Below are 19,832 nucleotides of genomic sequence, written 5' to 3' on the forward strand. Positions count from 1 at the left end.
CATTTAATTAACTTTTTTAAAAGTTCAATATTGAAGATTTTTCATCAAAATAAAATTGTATACAACTTCAGCTTACAATTTGGTCAATTCTGTCTTAGCTGGAAGCAGAGAGTTAGGGAGCCCAGCATTTGTGGGTTGGATAGTGGTGGCAGTGGCAAGTCATTCTGTTTATGCGGCCTCATGTTGTCATCAATCTGTAGGGAGGTACAGTTACAACAGCAGAAGGCTCAGAACCCAAATTCAGGAGGAAGTTGTGCGCACCGCTATAAAGGTATTTGGAGATTTCTATTGCAGCAATGTACCCAATGTATTTAAATGTCTTTCTGAATGGAAGCCATGATGTGGAGATGCCGGTGTTGGACTGGGGTGGGCACAGTAAGAAGTCTTACAACACCAGGTTAAAGTCCAACAGGTTTTTTCGAATCACTAGCTTTCCGAGCGCAGCTCCTTCCTCAGGTGAAATGGAATTGAAAGCATCAGAAATGCCGAGCGAGAAACACAACAGGCTTGAATTTGGTCTGGAGGCCATAAAACATTTTGCAGCTCTAGCTCAACAATGTATTCCTAGTTCTAGCCAATCTTTTCATTTCAACCTAAAATTGCAACACTAGTTCTTCTCAGGCCTTGTTTATTCTTTAAAAAAAATGTAAAGTAGCAGTTAACTCACCACTTGTAGTAAAGCAAGGTAGCCAGCTCCAACATTGTCAAAGTTGATCTTTACGTTTTTCCATCGCGCCGTTTCATTAAGCTGAAGACAATCAGTTATATTGTCAATAATGCTGATGGGGAATCTCTTTCCATCAGTTATGTTGATACAGTGGTAGTACCTTCCAGCGAAAAGATTCACACCCATTATACTGAAAATGAGCCAGAATATCAGGCAGACAAGCAGCACATTCATGATGGAAGGAATTGCTCCAAGAAGTGCATTGACCACCACCTATCATTAACATTTGAGGAAAAACATGTTAGAGAACTTATAAATGTCAGAATGAGAAAAGCTGCTTGGAATATAAATAGAAAACATGATTTTCATTAAAAGTACTTTCTGTAACTTGTCATTTATACATGCAGCTGAAATAAAACTAATTGTGCAATGAAAATTCAATATATCATGGAGCAAAACAGACAAAATGAGCACAAATATGGATATAGAAATAATATAAAGCAATTACAGAAAATTATTTGACCAAATGTATTGAAAAAAGCAAAATAAAGCAAAAACCTTGTGGTGGGTCGATGATGTCACAGAATTTGATTACTGCAAAGAAAGAATTTGCAAAATTATATGTAAAATACAGACATCAAAATCAAAATACTGTGAAACTGGAAAGTAAAATCAAGCAATGATAGCTCTTAGTTTTGGTAGATGTGAAACGAATGATTATCATCTTGGCAGCCTTACAGAACAATGATACTGAAACAATTTCACAAATTTGGCACTATCTACATGAAACCATGTTGCCGAGAGACACATATCAGGAACTTGAATGCAAAATGTTTGTCCATTAAAACCCAGAAGGTCTTGTCTACCTCTGCACTCAATTTTCTGATACATTCTTTGAGGATGATATCCGATGTCCACTACCAGCAAGCAACAACTTAATGCTAGAAGCATGAATTTGTGAAGTTTAACCTGCAGTATTCAGTTTAAGTTTCTTTCTAAAAACTCTTCCAAGTGCTATTATATTCATAAAGCTGACCACCAATTGAGGTTTCTCTTGGTTGAAGTACACATTTCTGGGGGTGGCACGGTGGCGCAGCAGTTAGCACTGGGGCTACACCGCTGAGGATGCGGGTTTGAATCCCGGCCCTGGGTCACTGCCCGTGTGGAGTTTGCACATTCGCCCTGTGTCTGCGTGGGTTTCACCCCCACAATCCAAAGATGTGCAGGTTAGATGGATTGGCCACACTAAATTGCCCCTTAATTGGGAAAGAGAAATAATTGGGTACTCTAAATTTATTTTTTAAAAATACACATTTCTAATTGCACCAAAAACTAGGTTATTCAGCTTATCAAGTCTGCACCGACTCTGTGAAAGAGCTCACTACCTTGATCCCCCACCTTATCCCCATAACTCACCTGACCTGTACATCCCTGGACACTAAGGGGCAATATAGCATGGCCAATCCACCTAACCTGCACATCTTTGGACTGTGGGAGGAAACGGAGCACCCGGAGGAAACCCACGTAGACATGGTAAAAGGTGCAAACTCCACAGACAGTGACCCAAGGCAAGAATTGAACCCAGGTCCCTGGTGCTATGAGGCAGCAGTGCTAACCGCTGTGCCACCATGCCGCCTAGTACTAGAAATTGAACAGATTTCATTTTTTATAATTCTCAGGGTGTTGTGCAACAAAACAATGCCTAAAAATACATTTCTTTGTGAAAAATAACAAGTTAATTCTTCAAAAAAATCATAAATAAGTAAACAGATGATAGGTTAATATGTACATTTTATAATTTAACTATATTATTCGACTGGATTCTCAGCTTCCTCAGCCACGCTGTTTCTTGGCAGCGGCACCCGCTGGCAGCAGGATTCTATCTTCCTGCTATTTGTCAATATGATTTCCCATTGTAACCACCCCATGCTGCCATGAAACCCACTTATAGGGATGCGCTGCAGCGGAAAAAGTGAATTGCAACGACCGGTAAATTCCGGTTATTGGTTTCTTCTAAATTAAACTTTGCTCAGTCTTCCTTTTGTCATTATACAAGTATCATTTCAAATAACTTTGAATCCGGATATCCTCTGGGGCAGTTTAATTTAAAAAATCAGGTAACTTAAAAGTTCAATAGAGTACAAGTGCATTTTACATATCAAGATACTGAAGAGTCTTTATTAGTATCACAAGTAGGCTTACATTAGCACAGCAATGAAGTGACTGTGAAAATCCCTTAGTCGCCACACTCCGGCGCCTGTTCGGGAGCACTGAGGGAGAATTCAGAATGTCCAAATGACCTAACAGCACGTCTTTCGGGACTTGTGGGAGGAAACTGGAGCATCCGGAGGAAACCCACGCAGACACGGGGAGAACGTGCAGACTCCGCATGGTCAGTGACCCAAGCCGGGAATCGAACCAGGGACCCTGGCACGATGAAGCAACAGTGCTAACCACTGTGCTACCATACCGCCCTGGATAGTTTGTGGCCATGTGTTGACATATTATAATGAAGCTTCTTATTAGGATAGTGTTGCAAGTTCCTCTATTTAATTTACTTGTCTTGGATATAAATGCATCTTACACACATGTAAAACTTGAGGTTTTTTTTCCATCTTACCCTCATGCCTTCAAATCGTGATAAGGCTCTTAGAGGTCTCAAAGCTCTTAGTGTCCTCAGGGACTTAATAGCACCTAGCTCCGAGTAGCCCATGGCATTAGCTACAAGGCTCACTAAAGAGACCTACATAGAAAAAAGGAAAAATAAAAAAATCCAAAAGGTTAACGTAGTTTGTAAAACAGTATGATCTGGCATTTGCCATATGCTTTTCAGGAAGATTCAAAACTAATTCATCTACATCAGCTGCATGGGTAATTTTTGTTCTTACAACAACAAATTATATCGATATACCTAGGCAGCTGAAAACATGGGCACCAATAGTTGGTTCATTAAAATCGGAGATCAAGAGGCCAGAATCAGATGAATGCAGATATTGTGGAGGGTTTTAGGTGGGAGGAAATTATAGATCTAGCGAGGGACAAGACCATGGAGAGGTTGGAAAACAAGGATGAGAATTTTAAAATTGAAATGTTGGTCAGTGAGCACAGGGATGAGGGGTAGATGGGATCTGGTGGGAGTAAGGACACAGACAGCAGAGTAAAGGCACAGGCAGCACAACTTTGGATGATTTCAAGCTAATGAAAGGAAGAATGTGGGAGGCTGGTCAGGTATGCATTGGAATTGTAAAGTCTAGTGGTACCAAAGGTATGTATGAATGAGGGTTTCAGCAGCAGATGTGCTGAGGCAGGAACAGAGTTGGGTGATATGTTGGAGGTAGAAGTAGATGGTCTTAGTTATGTAGTCTTGGGGTCAAATATTACAATCGAGATTGCATACAGTCCAGTTCAGCCTCAGGCAGTTGTCATGGGTAAGGATGGTGTCAGTGGCCTGGGAATGCAGTTTGTCGTGGGGATCAAGGACAATGCTCTTCCTGGTATTTAACTGCAGGAAACCTCTGCTCATCCAGTATTGGATGTTGGATAGGCAGTCTGATAATTTAGCAACAGTGGAGGAGTTGAGAGAAGTGATGGTGATGTAGATCTGGGTTTCATCTGTATACATGTCAAAACAAACAGTTTTCAGGAATAAAAACAGAAAATGCTGGGAAAGCTCTTCTTCAGAGCTTATAGCCGAGATACATGTAAATGAGTGCCAGGAGGGGCCTCAAAATAGAACCTTGGGGGACACCAGAGGAAATGGTGCAGGAACAGGAACAGAAGCCAGTGCAATTGATTCTGTGGCTATGATTAGGTACATATGAAAGGAACCATGAGAGCAATCATAGAATTATAAAATCATAGAACCCCTACAGTGCAGAAGTTGCCATTTGGCCCATTGAGCCAGCACCAACCTCAAAAGAGCACATTAACCAGGCTCCCGCCCTACCCCTACATCCTGTAACCACACCTAACATGCACATCCCTGGACACAAAGGGGCAATTTATCATGGCCAAACCACCTAACCTGCACATCTTTAGACTGTGGGAGGAAACTGGAGCATCCGGAGGAAACCCACGCAGACAGGTGAGAATGTGCAAACTCCATACAGACAGTCACCCAAGGCCGGAATTGAACCTGGGTCCCTGGAACTGTGAGGTAACAGTGCTAACTGTGCCACCATGCTGTCCCAGTCATACCCAGCTGAATGACAGTGGCGAGACTCTGGGCAGCATGGTGTGATCAACCATGTCATAGGTTGCATACAGGCTGTCACAGTCATATAAGACCCGGCGCGGGGTCGCAGAATCCCGCCCAGAATCTCTGTGGGTAGAATTGAGGAATCGCAAAGGTAAAAAGACCCTGATGGAAATTATGCACAGGCCCCCTAGCAGTAGTCGGGATGGAGGGCAGAAAATAAATCAGGAGACAGAGAAAGCATGTAAAAAAGGCAATATCACAATAATCATGGGCGACTTCAATATGTAGGTGGACTGGGAAAATCAAGTTGGTAGTGAATCCCAAGAAAAGAAATTTGTGGAATGTTTGAGAGATGTTTTTTTAGAGCATCTTGTGTTAAGAGCCCACGAGGGAACAGGCAATTTTAGATTTGGTGATGTGTAATGAGGCAGTGGGATTGGGGACCTTAAGGTGAAGGAACCCTTAGGGAGCAGTGATAGAATTTACCCTGCAGATTGAGGGGGAGAAGCTGGAGGCAGATGTAACGGTATTACAATTAAATAAGGGTAACTACAAAGACATGAGGGAGGAGCTGACCAGAGTTGATTGAAAAAGGAAGACAGTGGAACAGCAATGCCAGGAGTTTTGGGGGGTTATTCGGGAGACAGCAGAAATTCAGCTCAAGGAGGAGGTAACATGTTAAGGGCAGGACAAGTCATCCATGGTTGATGAGGGACGTCAAGCACAGCATAAAAGCAAAAGAAGAAGCATACAACGTGGTAAGGATTAGTTGGAAGCCAGAGGATTGGGAATCCTTTAAAAGCGAGCAGAGGACAGCTAAAAAAACAATAAGGAGAGAGAAGATGAAATATGAGTGCAAGTTAGCTAGTAATATAAAAGAAGATAGGAAGAGTTTCTTTCAATATATAAAAGGTAAGAGAGAGGCAAAAATAGACATTGGCCCACTGGAAAACATGGCTGGAGAAGTAATAATAGGAAACAAAGAAATGGCAGACAAACTGATCGTTACTTTGCATCAGTCTTCAGGGTGGAAGACACCAGTGGGATGCCAGAGCTCCAGGAGAATCAAGGGGCAGAGGTGAGTGCAGTGGCCATCACTAAGGAGAAGGTTCTGGGGTAACTGAAAGGTCTGAAGGTGGATAAGTCACCTGGACCAGATGATCTACACCCCAGGATCCTAAAAGAGATAGCAGAGGAAATTGTGGAGGCATTGGTGGTGATCTTTCAGGAATCACTGAAGGCAGGAAGGATCCCAGAGGACTGGGAAGTGGCTAATGTAACACCGCTGTTTAAGAAGGCAGAAGACGGGAAATTATAGGCCGGTTAGCCTGACTTTGGCCATTGGTAAGATTTTAGAGTCTGTTATTAAAGATGAGATCGCGAAGTACTTGGAAGTGCATGGTAAAATAGGACTGAGTCAGCACGGCTTTGTCAAAGGGAGGTCATGTTTGACAGCTCTGTTAGAGTTCTTTGAAGAGGTAACAAGGAAGTTAGACAAAGGAGAACCAGTGGACGTGATTTATTTAGATTTCCAGAAGGCCTTTCACAAGGTGCCACATAGGAGACCGTTAAATAAGTTAAGAGCACATGGTGTTAAGGGTAAGATCCCAGAATGGATAGGGGATTGGCTGACTGGCAGAAGGCAGTGAGTAGGAATAAAGGTGTCTTTTTCAGGATGGAAGCCAGTGATTAGTGGTATGCCTCAGGGGTCTGTGCTGGGACCACAACTTTTTACAATACACATTAATGATCTGGAAGAAGGAACTGAAGGCACTGTTGCTAAGTTTGCAGATGATACAAAGATCTGTAGAGGGACAGGTAGTATTGAGGAAGCAAGGGGGCTGGAGAAGGATTTGGACAAGTTAGGAGAGTAGGCAATGAAGTGGCAAATGAAATACAAAGTGGAAAAGTGAGGTTATGCACTTTGGAAGGAGAAATTTAGGTATAGACTATTTTCTAAATGGGGAAATGCTTAGGAAATCAGAAGCGCAAAGGGACTTGGGAGTCCTTGTTCACGATTCTCGTAAGGTTAACGTACAGGCTCAATTGGCAGTTAAGAAGGCAAATGCATTCATGTCAAAAGGGCTAGAATACAAGACCAGGGAGGTACTTCTGAGGCTGTATAAAGCTCTGGTCAGACCCCATTTGGAGTATTGTGAGCAGTTTTGGGCCCCGTATCTAAGGAAGGATGTGCTGGCCTTGGAAAGGGTCCAGAGGAAGTTCACAAGAATGATCCCTGGAATGAAGAACTTGTCATATGAGGAACAATTGAGGACTCTGGGTCTGTACTCATTGGAGTTTAGAAGGATGAGGGGGATCTTATTGAAACTTACAGGATACTGCGTGGCCTGGATAGAGTGGACGTGGAGAGGATGTTTACACTTGTAGGAAATACTGGAAGCAGAGGACACAATCTCAGACTAAAGGGACAATCCTTTAAAACAGAGATGAGATGAGGTGGAATTTCTTCAGCCACAGAGTGGTGAATCTGTGGAACTCTTTGCTGCAGAAGGCTGTGGAGGCCAAATCACTGAGTGTCTTTAAGACAGAGATAGATGGATTCTTGATTGATAAGGGGATCAGGGGTTATGGGGAGCAGGCAGAAGAATGGGGATGAGAAACATATCAGCTATGATTGAATGGCGGAGCAGACTCGATGGGCCGAGTGGCCTAATTCTGCTCCTATGTCTTTTGGTCTTATGGCTGAGTGCCTTGGCAGAATGTCCGACTTGCTGGGGGGGGGGGGGGGGGGAACTCACTACCAGGCAGACATTGATGAGGCGCAGCAGGACATATCCTACTCTCAGATGGGAATGGCGGAGGCGCAGGGGAGCTTGTACCAGTCACAGGTGGGCTTTGCTGAGGCGCTGCAGAGTATGGCTCAATCACTGAGGAGCATCTTCGAGGTCATCGGCATCATGGTGCAGACATTGGTGAACCACCAGGGCTGGCAGAGTCAGATGATGCAGTGGCAGCCGGGATTCGAACCAGCTGCCCCTCCACTCCAAGGTGAACCCCAGAGCCCTATGGGTACCGACCGGGAGGAGGAGGCGCAGAGTGCCAACCCAGACCCGTCCCATGGGGCGGCGACAGTGGCCACCAGCTCTCCCAAAGTTCCACCCCTGTGATGAGGCCACGTCTCGCAGCCAGCACCCGGAACAGGTGCCGCCGTCAAGTGCGCAGGGGCCATCCGGCCCCCAGAGGACGCACACTAGGGGCATCGAAGGCCATGGGACGTGGTAAGCAGCTGGCTGCCACCACCTCAGATGCGCCACCTGGGGATACACCTAGACGTAGAACATAGAAAAATACAGTACAGAACAGGCCCTTCGGCCCACGATCTTATGCCGAACTTTTGTCCTAGATTAAGAACAAATTAATCTACACCCCATCATTCTACCTTAATCCATGTGCCTATCCAATAGCCGCTTGAAGATTCCTAATGTTTCCGACTCAACTACTTCCACAGGCAGTGCATTCCATGCCCCCACTACTCTCTGGGTAAAGAACCTACCTCTGACATTCCCCCCTATATCTTCCACCATTCACCTTAAATTTTGTCCCCTTGTAATGGTTTGTTCCACCCGGGGAAAAAGTCTCTGTCTACTCTTTCTATTCCCCGATCATCTCATAAACCTTCATCAAGTCGCCCCTCATCCTTCTTCGTTCTAATGAGAAAAGGCCTAGCGCCCTCAACCTTTCCTCGTAAGACCTACTCTCCATTCCAGGCAACATCCTGGTAAATCTCCTTTGCACCTTTTCCAAAGCTTCCACATCCTTCCTAAAATGAGGCGACCAGAACTGTACACAGTACTACAAATATGGCCTTACCAAGGTTTTGTACAGCTGCATCATCACCTCACGGCTCTTAAATTCAATCCTTCTGCTAATGAACGCTGGCACACCATAGGCCTTATTCACAGCTCTATCCACTTGAGTGGCAACTTTCAAAGATCTATGAACATAGACCCCAAGATCTCTCTGCTCCTCCACACTGCCAAGAACCCTACCGTTAACCCTGTATTCCACATTCATATTTGTCCTTCCAAAATGGACAAACTCACACTTTTCAGGGTTAAACTCCATCTGCCACTTCTCAGCCCAGCTCTGCATCTTATCTATGTCTCTTTGCCGCCAACAACAGCCCTCCTCACTATCCACAACTCCACCAATCTTCATATCGTCTGCAAATTTACTGGCCCACCCTTCAACTCCCTCATCCAAGTCATTAATGAAAATCACAAACAGCAGAGGACCCAGAACTGATCCCGACAGTACACCACTGGTAACTGGGCTCCAGGCTGAATATTTGCCATCCACCACCACTCTCTGACTTCTATCGGTTAGCCAGTTCGTTATCCAACTGGCTAAATGTCCCACTATCCCATGCCTCCTTACTTTCTGCATAAGCCTACCATGGGGAATCTTGTCAAATGCCTTACTAAAATCCATGTACACTACATCCACTGCTTTACCTTCATCCACGTGCTTGGTCACCTCCTCAAAGAATTCAATAAGACTTGTGAGGCAAGACCTACCCCTCACAAATCCGTGCTGACTATCCCTAATCAAGCAGTGTCTTTCCAGATACAAATCCTGTCCCTCAGTACCCTTTCCATTACTTTGCCTGCCACCGAAGTAAGACTAACTGGCCTGTAATTCCCAGGGTTATCCCTATTTCCTTTTTTGAACAGAGGCACCACATTCGCCACTCTCCAATCCCCTGGTACCACCCCTGTTGACAGTGAGGACAAAAAGATCATTGCCAACGGCTCTGCAATTTCATCTCTTGCTTCCCATAGAATCCTTGGATATAGCCCGTCAGGCCCGGGGGACTTGTCTATCCTCAAGATTTTCAAAATGCCCAACACATCTTCCTTCCTAACAAGTATCTCCTCGAGCTTACCAGTCTGTTTCACACTGTCCTCTCCAACAATATGGCCCCTCTCATTCGTAAATACTGAAGAAAAGTACTCGTTCAAGACCTCTCCTATCTCTTCAGACTCAATACACAATCTCCCGCTACTGTCCTTGATCGGACCTACCCTCGCTTTAGTCATTCTCATATTTCTCACATATGTGTAAAAGGCCTTGGGGTTTTCCTTGATCCTACCCGCCAAAGATTTTTCATGTCCTCTCTTAGCTCTCCTAATCCCTTTCTTCAGTTCCCTCCTGGCTATCTTGTATCCCTCCAGCGCCCTGTCGGAATCTTGTTTCCTCAGCCTTACATAAGTATCCTTCTTCCTCTTAACAAGACATTCAACCTCTCTTGTCAACCATGGTTCCCTCACTCGACCATCTCTTCCCTGCCTGACAGGGACATACATATCAAGGACACGTAGTATCTGTTCCTTGAACAAGTTTCACATTTCCCTGTCCTTCCCTGACAGCCTATGTTCCCAACTTATGCACTTCAGTTCTTGTCTGACAGCATCGTATTTCCCCTTCCCCCAATTGTAAACCTTGCCCTGTTGCACGCACCTATGCCTCTCCATTACTAAAGTGAAAGCCACAGAATTGTGGTCACTATTTCCAAAATGCTCCCCCACTAACAAATCTATCACTTGCCCTGGTTCATTATCAAGTACCAAATCCAATATGGCCTCCCCTCTGGTCGGACAATCTACATACTGTGTTAGAAAAGCTTCCTGGACACACTGCACAAACACCACCCTATCCAAACTATTTGATCTAAAGAGTTTCCACTCAATATTTAGGAAGTTGAAGTCACCCATGACTACTACCCTGTGACTTATGCACCTTTCCAAAATCTGTTTCCCAATCTGTTCCTCCACATTTCTTCTGCTATTGGGGGGCCTATAGAAAACTCCCAACAAGGTGACTGCTCCTTTCCTATTTCTGACTTCAACCCATACTACCTCAGTAGGCAGATCCTCCTTGAACTGCCTTTCTGCAGCTGTTATACTATCTCTAATTAACAATGTAACCCCCCCCCCCCATCTCTTTTACCACCCTCCCTAATCTTATTGAAACATCTATAACCAGGAACCTCCAACAACCATTTCTGCCCCTCTTCTATCCAAGTTTCCGTGATGGCCACCACATCGTAGTCCCAAGTACCGATCCATGCCTTAAGTTCACCCACCTTATTCCTGATGCTTCTTGCGTTGAAGTATACACACTTCAACCCATCTCCGTGCCTGCAAGTACTCTCCTTTGTCAGTGTTACCTTCCCCACAGCCTCACTACACGCTTTGACGTCCTGAACATTGGCTACCTTAGTTGCTGGACTACAAATCTGGTTCCCAGTCTCCTCCCAAATTAGTTTAAACCCTCCCGAAGAGTACTAGAAAACCTCCCTCCCAGGGTATTGGTGCCCCTCTGGTTCGGATGCAACCCGTCCTGCTTGTACAGGTCCCACCTTCCCCAGAATGCACTCCAATTATCCAAATACCTGAAGCCCTCCCTCCTACACCAATCCTGCAGCCACGTGTTCAACTGCACTCTCTCCCTATTCCTAGCCTCGCTATCACGTGGCACCGGCAACAAACCAGAGATGACAACTGCCTGTCCTGGCTTTTAACTTCCAGCCTAACTCCCTAAACTTGTTGATTACATCCACACCCCTTTTCCTACCTACGTCGTTGTACCAATGTGCACCACGACTTCTGGCTGCTCCCCCTCCCCCTTAAGGACCCTGAAAACACGATCCGAGACACAGCTCCAGGGTCCCATGTTCGATTCCGGCTTGGGTCACTGTCTGTGCGGAGTCTGCACATCCTCCCAGTGTGTGCGTGGGTTTCCTCCGGCTGCTCCGGTTTCCTCCCACAGTCCAAAGATGTGCAGGTTAGGTGGATTGGCCATGATAAATTGCCCTTAGTGTCCAAAATTACCCTTAGTGTTGGGTGGGGTTACTGGGTTCTGGGGATAGGGTGGAGGTGTTGACCTTGGGTAGGGTGCTCTTTCCAAGAGCCGGTGCAGACTCGATGGGCCGAATGGCCTCCTTCTGCACTGTAAATTCTATCATAAAAATTCTATGATCCCTGGCACTGGCACCCGGGAGGCAACATACCTTCCGGGAGTCTCGCTCGCGACCACAGAATCTCCTATCTATTCCCCTAACCATTGAGTCTCCTATCACTATTGCTTTTCCATTCTCCCCCCTTCCCTTCTGAGCCCCAGAGCCAGACTCAGTGCGGGAGACCTGGCCGCTAGGGCCTTCCCCCAGTAGGTCACCCGCCCCAACAGCATCCAGAACGGTATACGTGTTTTGAAGGGGAACGGCCACGAGGGATCCCTGCACCGTCTGCCCGTTCGTTTTCTTTCCCCTGACTGTAACTCAGCTACTCTTGTCCTGTACCTTGGATGTGGCTACCTCCCTGTAACTCTTCTCTATTATCCCCTCTGCCTCCCGGATGATCCGAAGTTCATCCAGCTCCAGTTCCCTAACATGGTCTCTGAGGAGCTGGAGTTGGGTGCACTTCCCACAGGTATAGTCAGCGGGGACACCGGTGGTATCCCTCACCACCCACATCCTACAGGAGGAGCATGCAACTGCCCTAGCCTCCATCCCCTCTTACCTTACAGAAGATAGCTGCCCTGTGGACCAACTGGAACTCCGCCCTCCGACTCTGCTCCCAGTCAGCTGCACTCTCTGTAAACCCCCGGCTCACTTCACGCTCTTTGAGGAAATGTAGGAAATGAAATGAAAGGAGCACCTTGCTCCCTCAGTCACCAAACTCTCACTATAGCACTCAAATGCACCCAAATTCAGCACTCAGTGCAAACAAAGTCTGCACTGTAGCTGGCTCACCTTTATACTGTGAATCTAGCCTCTGAAAACTGGCCTAATCCAATTAACTAATTAACAAGCTCCAGCTGCAAGTAGCTACAAGTAGAACCTTTGTTTAAAGCTGATTGAAAATTCACCTTCTTCTAAACCAAACAGCAATTTTTAAGTTAATTAACTAAATAAAAGAAAGACTAGACTTTAGATAAAAATGAACCCTTATTATCCCTCAGTCACCAAACTCTCATGATAGCACTCAAATGCACCCAAATTCAGCACTTAGTGCAAACATAGTGATAGAGCACGTGGAAGATCACTGATAATAAGAATAATAATCTTTATTGTCACAAGTAGGCTTACATATACAGTGCAATGAAGTTACCATGAAAAATCGCTAGTCGCCACATTCCGGAGCCTGTTCGGGTGCACAGATGGAGAATTTAGAATATCCAATTCACCTAGGGCACTGGAGGGTGGGAGGGAAGGAGTGGAGTGTGCATTGGGGGAGGGGGCGGAGATAGTGGTGTGGCACTATCGGGAGAGTGGGGCAGTGGTGTACACTTGTACAAGGAACATTAAAATACCCTCACCACAACCAGTATGACGCCTTTGGCTCTTTGTTCCATGATGCGGGCCGACCACCAATCCTATGCTCTATCCCCCAGAGACATGCCCCCCGCGCGCACCCTGCCCAAGCACATTTGGCTACGGGCATGGGCCCAAGGCTGGGGCTCATCCCCTGGATTATCGAAAGTTGGCCGCTGGGTCTGTGGTGCTGCCTCCTGCAGTGTTCAAGCACAGTGTCCATGCATCAAGGTGTGATTGGGATGCTAGGCAATGGGCCCCATGTGCTACATGGACCGCCCACCCACGGGGATCCACGTGGGATGTGTGAAGTGTTCACCTAACCACAATTAGCCAATTCCCATTAGCAACAGCCTTCAGCCGCACTGGCACGGTTCTTGTTTCTGGCCTCTCCCGCTATTCACCGGCCTTGTTGCGTTCTCGCTCGAACGAAACTAGGCCAGAGAATTGCACCCCTTGATTCAGAGAAATTATAAAGTGGCATCATGATTCAAATAATAACTGGAGCACAGTGTTCTGTGGAGTATTTGATTGTCTGAAATTAGACAATCCCTGTAAGATTTAACTCTCTTCCAACCCAGATATTTTTCTGCTTCTTAGAAGTACACCAACAGTAAAAAAATAAATTGCTTGAAATTTCACATTACATCATAAACACAATCTAAATTAGAAGGATATATTTTCAAAAATATATCACAAATAAGAACATTTGAAATAAGATATTTCTTTTGAATTAAAATTAATGTTTATATTCAAAGTCCAAAGGTTAGGTTAGGCTATGCTAAATTGCCCTTAGTGTCCAAAAATTGCCCTTAGTGTTGGGTGGGGTTACTGGGTTATGGGGATAGGGTGGAGGTGTGGGCTTAGGTAGGGTGCTCTTTCCAAGAGCCGGTGCAGACTCGATGGGCCAAATGGCCTCCTTCTGCACTGTAAATTCTAGGTCTATATAGAATGCCCAACAAAAAAAATCTTTGAATTGAGGAACTAATGTTCTCATACCACTTTCAGGATAAATAAAGAATTTATTTTGTTGAAGTTGATTTTTCACTTATCAAAACGGGGGTGGGGGGAGATATCACTGCCAATAACAGTGCATGGATTATTTTTCCACTTTTGAGGCCATTGTCAGCATCAAATACTGTGAGGTAAACTGGAACATGGAAAGGAGCTCCCTACTATGCTATAACTTCTTCCTACTTTTCAACAAATCTCTCGAATTTCAGAACAGTCATGATTGCATCACTGAGAATTATTTATTTTATACAGTTATCCTGAGTTATACACCATTAAGTGCCAAATATCTGGTTTCGTCACCTCATAATATAGAATGCAAATGACAAAACAGGGAATCCAGAATACATACATCAACAATGAGGAAGTCCAGCCAACACCAAGCATTAGTGAAATACTTCACAAAACCGTAAGCCACCCACTTCAGCAGCATTTCCAGAATGAAAATGTAGGTGAATATTTTATCGGCAAATTCGAGCATTGTCTTAATGGTCCGCCTTTGCTCAACGTAAATATCTTCAAAGGCCTAAAAATGAAACAACAGGTAAAAGCGTTGATATTATACAAAACGATCATTTGAGCTTGCTTATTAGCTTTCTCATCTCTTTTTCGACTGTTTCCTTTGAACCCACAAGCTCCAAACGTTTGCAGGTCGAGCTAGTCAAGACCATGCTTCTCTTCAGTTACTGCTAGTTTTTCTTTGTTGTAGATTAGCAGAGTTGATCTTGGAGTTCTATAAATATAAGCCGATTGTGATTCTAGTTCTATAGTGTAGCAAATGGCTTTACGCTATCTGAATTAGGTTGTAATTTCAATCAGGTTGGATGGGTTGAATGGCCATCAAGCCATCGAGGTGAGGAATGTTTCATTGTAATTTCTTGGAGAACGGATACTGGTAATGGTTCCGCTAGACACAATATTTATTTATTTGCATTCCTATTACAAGCCCACTTTTGCCTTGCACCATCATCCTTTTGGTCATTTAATTATTCCTGCCTTCAACCCTGTTACAGACATTCCCTTATGTTATATTCTCCCTCTTGCCTTTTCTCAAGGCATTTTCTTCCTTCTAAACTGGTAAATCTCTAACTTCTTCCAGTTGAGACTTTGGAACCCCAACTTCAGAAGCAAATGAGAGAACCAAGCTTGCCAGCAGTGAGACAAGTAAAGCAATTTTCCAGAAAGCTGCTTCCAAATTGGCTGCTTCCGCGTTTGTCATCCAATTAAGGATGGTGGCTGGAAGCTTTATGCTGCCGGTCCAATTAGAGGGAAACATGAGCAATGCTGATGTTGGTTGGGAACTAAGAGGGTGCCTCAATATGGACACTGGACAGGAGTGGCAAAATAACCAGGATTTAGGTCTGTAGGTCAATCAAGGTGGAGAGGAAACCCATACACTGGATTGTTCCTGGCTACATATGCTGCCTTTCATAAATGCAGCGCCCTCTTTGGGGCATGGAGCAACCATTTCTGATGGTCCTTTGGCATGCTGCAGGGAGGACTCCTCCAATGAACTGATGGCTCCCTCACATTATGAGTGGTTGCTCTGCTGGATTCAAAAATTTGGCTTTCTACAAAATTGCCTCTAATTGAAACTTTAACAGCAGTTGGCTTCCCAGCTCCATGGAGTGGGCAGTTGATCTTCTTCTCAGCCTCCCCTGGGAAAATTCCCCAGCAGCCGGAATGTGTCGAGGAGCTGTCCCAATGCACTCCCTACTGTTTTCCCTGTCTATCATCCCCACCTCCAGGCCTGCTACCAAGGGGCTGGGAAACTATAGCCCATGGGCTCAGTTTCCCTCTCCAAAGATTCTGTCAGATTTGCTGAGTGTTGCCAGTATTTTCTTGTTTTTATTTCAGGTTTCCACCATCCACAATATTTTTATTTTGGTTGAAGAAGCATTTATAGTTCTGTACTTTGTGCATATATACCTTGAGGAGGAATTCCTAGAGTGTATATAGGAAGGTTTTCTGGATCAATATGTTGAGGAACCAACTAGAGAGCAGGTCATCCTAGACTGGGTATTGTGTAATGAGAACGGAATCATTGCCAATCCCTTGGGAATGAGTGACCATAATATGATAACATTTTTCATCAAGGTGGAGAGTGAAATGGTTGATTCTGAGACTAGGGTCCTGAATGTTAGTAAAGGAAACTACAATTGTATGACGCACAAGTTGGCTATGATAGATTGGGAAACATTACATAAAGGGATGACAGTGGATAGGCATTGGCAAACATTCAAGAGGGCATGGAGGAACTGCAAGAATTGTTTATTCCTGTCAGGCACCAAAGTATAATGGGAAAGGTGGTCAATTCATGGTGGACAAGGGAAATTAGAGATAGTATTAGAGTCATGGAAGAAGCATACAAATTGGCCAAGAAAAGCAACAGGTCTGAGGATTGGGAGCAGTTTAAAATTCAGCAAAGAAGGACCAAGAGACTGATTAGGGGAAAACAAGAGTACGATAGCATATGGCAGCATGGTAGCATAGAGGCAGCACGGTAGCATAGTGGTTAGCACAGTTGCTTCACAGCTCCAGGGTCCCAGGTTCGATTCCCGGCTTGGGTCACTGTCTGTGCGGAGTTTGCACATTCTCCCCATGTCTGCGTGGGTTTCATCTGGATGCTCCGGTTTCCTCACACTGTCCAAAGATGTGCGGGATAGGTGGATTGGCCATGCTAAATTGCCCTTAGTGTCCATAAAGGTTAAGTGGTGGGTATTGGGTTACGGAGTTAGGGTAAATATGTGGGCTTGAGTGGGATGCTCTTTGTAAGGGCCGGTGCAGACTCGATGGGCCGAATGGCCTCCTTCTGCACTGTAAATTCTATGAAATTCTATGACAGTAAACTTGCAGAGAACAAAAACTGACTGTAAAAGTTTCTATATGTACGTGAAGGGAAAATGAAGGGCTGGTTTAGCACAGCGGGCCAAGACAGCTGGCTTGTAATGCAGAACAAGACCAGCAGCGCGGGTTTAATTCCCGTTCCAACGACTAGGGGCTTTTCACAGTAACGTGGATTGGATTGGATTTGTTTATTGTCACGTGTACCGAGGTACAGCGAAAAGTGTTTTTCTGCGAGCAGCTCAACAGATCATTCAGTACATGGGAAGAAAAGGGAATAAAAGAAAATACATAATAGGGCAACACAAGATAAATAGGCCAACACAGGTTCATTGAAGCCTACTTGTGACAATAAGCGATTATTATTATTATTATATCATTAATGATTGGTGAAGACAAATATCTTCAGTCAGAAACAGGGGAATGTATAATAGGGGACAAAGAAATGGCTCAGCAACTAAACGTGTACTTTGTTCTGTCTTCACAAATGAGGACACAAATCAGATACCAGAAATGTTGGGGAACGCAGGATTTAGTGAGAGGGAGGAACTGAAGGAGATCAATATTAGTAGAGAAATGGTATTGGGGAAATTGATGGGACTGAAGGCTGAGAAATCCCCAAGCCCTGATAATCTGCATCCCAGAGTACCCCAGGAAGTGGGGCTCTAGAAATAATGGATGCATTAGTGGTCATCTTCCAGGATTCTATAAACTTTGGAACAGTTCCTGCAGATTGGAGGATAGCTAATGTAACTCCACTATTTAAAAAGGGAGGTGGCGAGAAAAAAGGGAATTATAAACCAGTATGCCTGACGTCAGTAGTGAGGAAAATTCTAGAATGCATTATCAAAGATTTTATAGCAGAGTACTTAAAAAATAGTGGCAGGATCGGACAGAGTCAGCATGGATTTATGGCAAAGTCCCACATAAGAGATTAGTGTGTAAAATTAAAGCGCATACAATTAGGGTTATGTATTGAGATGGATAGAAAACTAGTTGGCAGACAGGAGACAATGAATAGAAATTAATTAGTCTTTTTCAAATTGGCAGGCAGTGACTAGTGGGGTACTGCAGGGATCGGTACTAGGACCTCAGTTATTCACAATACATATTAATGATTTAGATGAAGTAACAAAATGTAACATCTCCAAATTTGCAGATGACACCTGGTGGGAGGGTGAGCTATGAGGAGGATACAGAGATTCTTCAGTGTGATTTGGACAAGTTGAGTGAGTGGGCAAATAAATGGCAGATGCAGTATAATTTGGAGAAATGCGAGGTTATCCACTTTGGTAGCAAAAATGGGTAGGCAGACTATTATCTGAATGACCATCAATTAGGAGATGGGAATGTGCAGCGACACCTGGGTGTCCTCGTAAACCAGTCACTAAAGGTAAGCATGCAGGTACAGCAGGCGATAAAGAAGGCAAATGGTATGCTGGCCTTCATGGCGAGGGGATTCGAGTACAGGAGCAGGGATGGGATGCTTGTTGCAATTTTACAGGGCCTTGGTGAGGCCACACCTGGAATATTGTGTGTGGTTTTGATCTCCTTATCTCAGGAAGGATGTTCTTGCTCGAGAGGGAGTGCAGCAAAGCTTTACCAGACTGATTCCTGAGATGGCGAGACTGACGTAAGAGGAGAGATTGAATCGGTTAAGATTGTATTCGCTGAAGTTCAGAAGAATGAGGGGGGATCTCATAGAAGCCTATAAAATTCTAAAAGGACTAGATAGGGTAGATGCAAAAAGGGTGTTCCCGATGGTGGGCGTGTCCAGAACCAGGGGTCACAACCTTGAGGATACAGGGTAGACCATTTAGGACAGAGATGAAAAGAAATGTCTTCACCCAGAGAGTGGTAGACCTACCTGTGGCATTTGTTACCACAGGAAGTAGTTGAGACCAAAATATTGTGGGTGGGATTCTCCGTCCCGCCACACCAGAAAATTGGTGCAGCACGCCACCGCCGGCAGTGGGATTCTCTGTTCCGCCATCCGGCCATTGGGGTTTCCCATTGTGGATAGCCCCACGTCATCGGGAAATCCCTGGACGCGGGTGCGCTGTCGGCATAACGGAAAATCCCGACAGCGGAGAATCCAGCCCTGTATGTTTTCAAGAAGCAATTAGATATAGCACTTAGGGTGAAGGGGGTCAAAAGATATAATCCTCAATAGAATTAGGCTATTGAGTTGGATGATTAGCCATGAATGGCGGAGCAGGCTCAAAGGGCCGAATGGTCTCCCTCTTGCTCCTATTTTCTATGTTTCTATTAAATTTATAGGTTCTTTCATTTCTTTAACTTTAATGTCTCTTTCTCTGTCAGAAAGAAACAATAGAACAGAATATTTAAATTTATAACACTTACAACTTTATTTATGCAATTATAATTTGAACACTTGGAATTGTATATTGTGTAAAAAATAGTTATATGTAAATGTAAAATCCTACTCACCAGGGCACCACTGCTGAGAAGAATCATGAAAATAATGAATGTTTCAAACCAATTATGTTCCACTATTTTGTAGCAGGTCTTTCGGAGGTTCCACCATGATTTGCCCTTGCCCTCTTTTATGTTGACGTAGCAGTATGGGAATTTTTGCACACATCCTGAAAATAGGGTAGGAATTAATGCCCATGCCAAGCCTACTAAAATAGCATTTCACAAAAGCCTTCTCTTAATCCAAGAGTGCAATCCTGAGTTTCCGATCACTTGTCACGTGAATTTTCCATCCCTTTCAGACGATGATCACTCTGCCCTCAGCATCCTAGTTACAGTGA

The 19,832-nt window shown here is 44.6% G+C and overlaps 1 protein-coding gene across 8 annotated transcripts in view; it reads right to left on the minus strand.

Annotated features, from left to right (window-relative positions):
* Positions 1-19,832, minus strand: part of scn1laa (sodium channel, voltage-gated, type I-like, alpha) — a 480,246-nt gene that overhangs the window by 134,450 nt on the left and 325,964 nt on the right. For all 8 annotated transcript variants that reach the window (XM_072473978.1, XM_072473996.1, XM_072473987.1 and 5 more), the window contains exons 19-22: positions 19,507-19,661; positions 14,564-14,737; positions 3,288-3,410; positions 668-940 (exon numbers count right to left, since the gene is read on the minus strand). In XM_072473978.1, the coding sequence (XP_072330079.1) occupies positions 668-940; positions 3,288-3,410; positions 14,564-14,737; positions 19,507-19,661 (725 nt within the window). The remainder of the gene's footprint in view (positions 1-667; positions 941-3,287; positions 3,411-14,563; positions 14,738-19,506; positions 19,662-19,832) is intronic.

This window comes from Scyliorhinus torazame, chromosome 2 (assembly GCF_047496885.1).
Source record: "Scyliorhinus torazame isolate Kashiwa2021f chromosome 2, sScyTor2.1, whole genome shotgun sequence".
Lineage (NCBI taxonomy): Eukaryota > Metazoa > Chordata > Chondrichthyes > Carcharhiniformes > Scyliorhinidae > Scyliorhinus > Scyliorhinus torazame.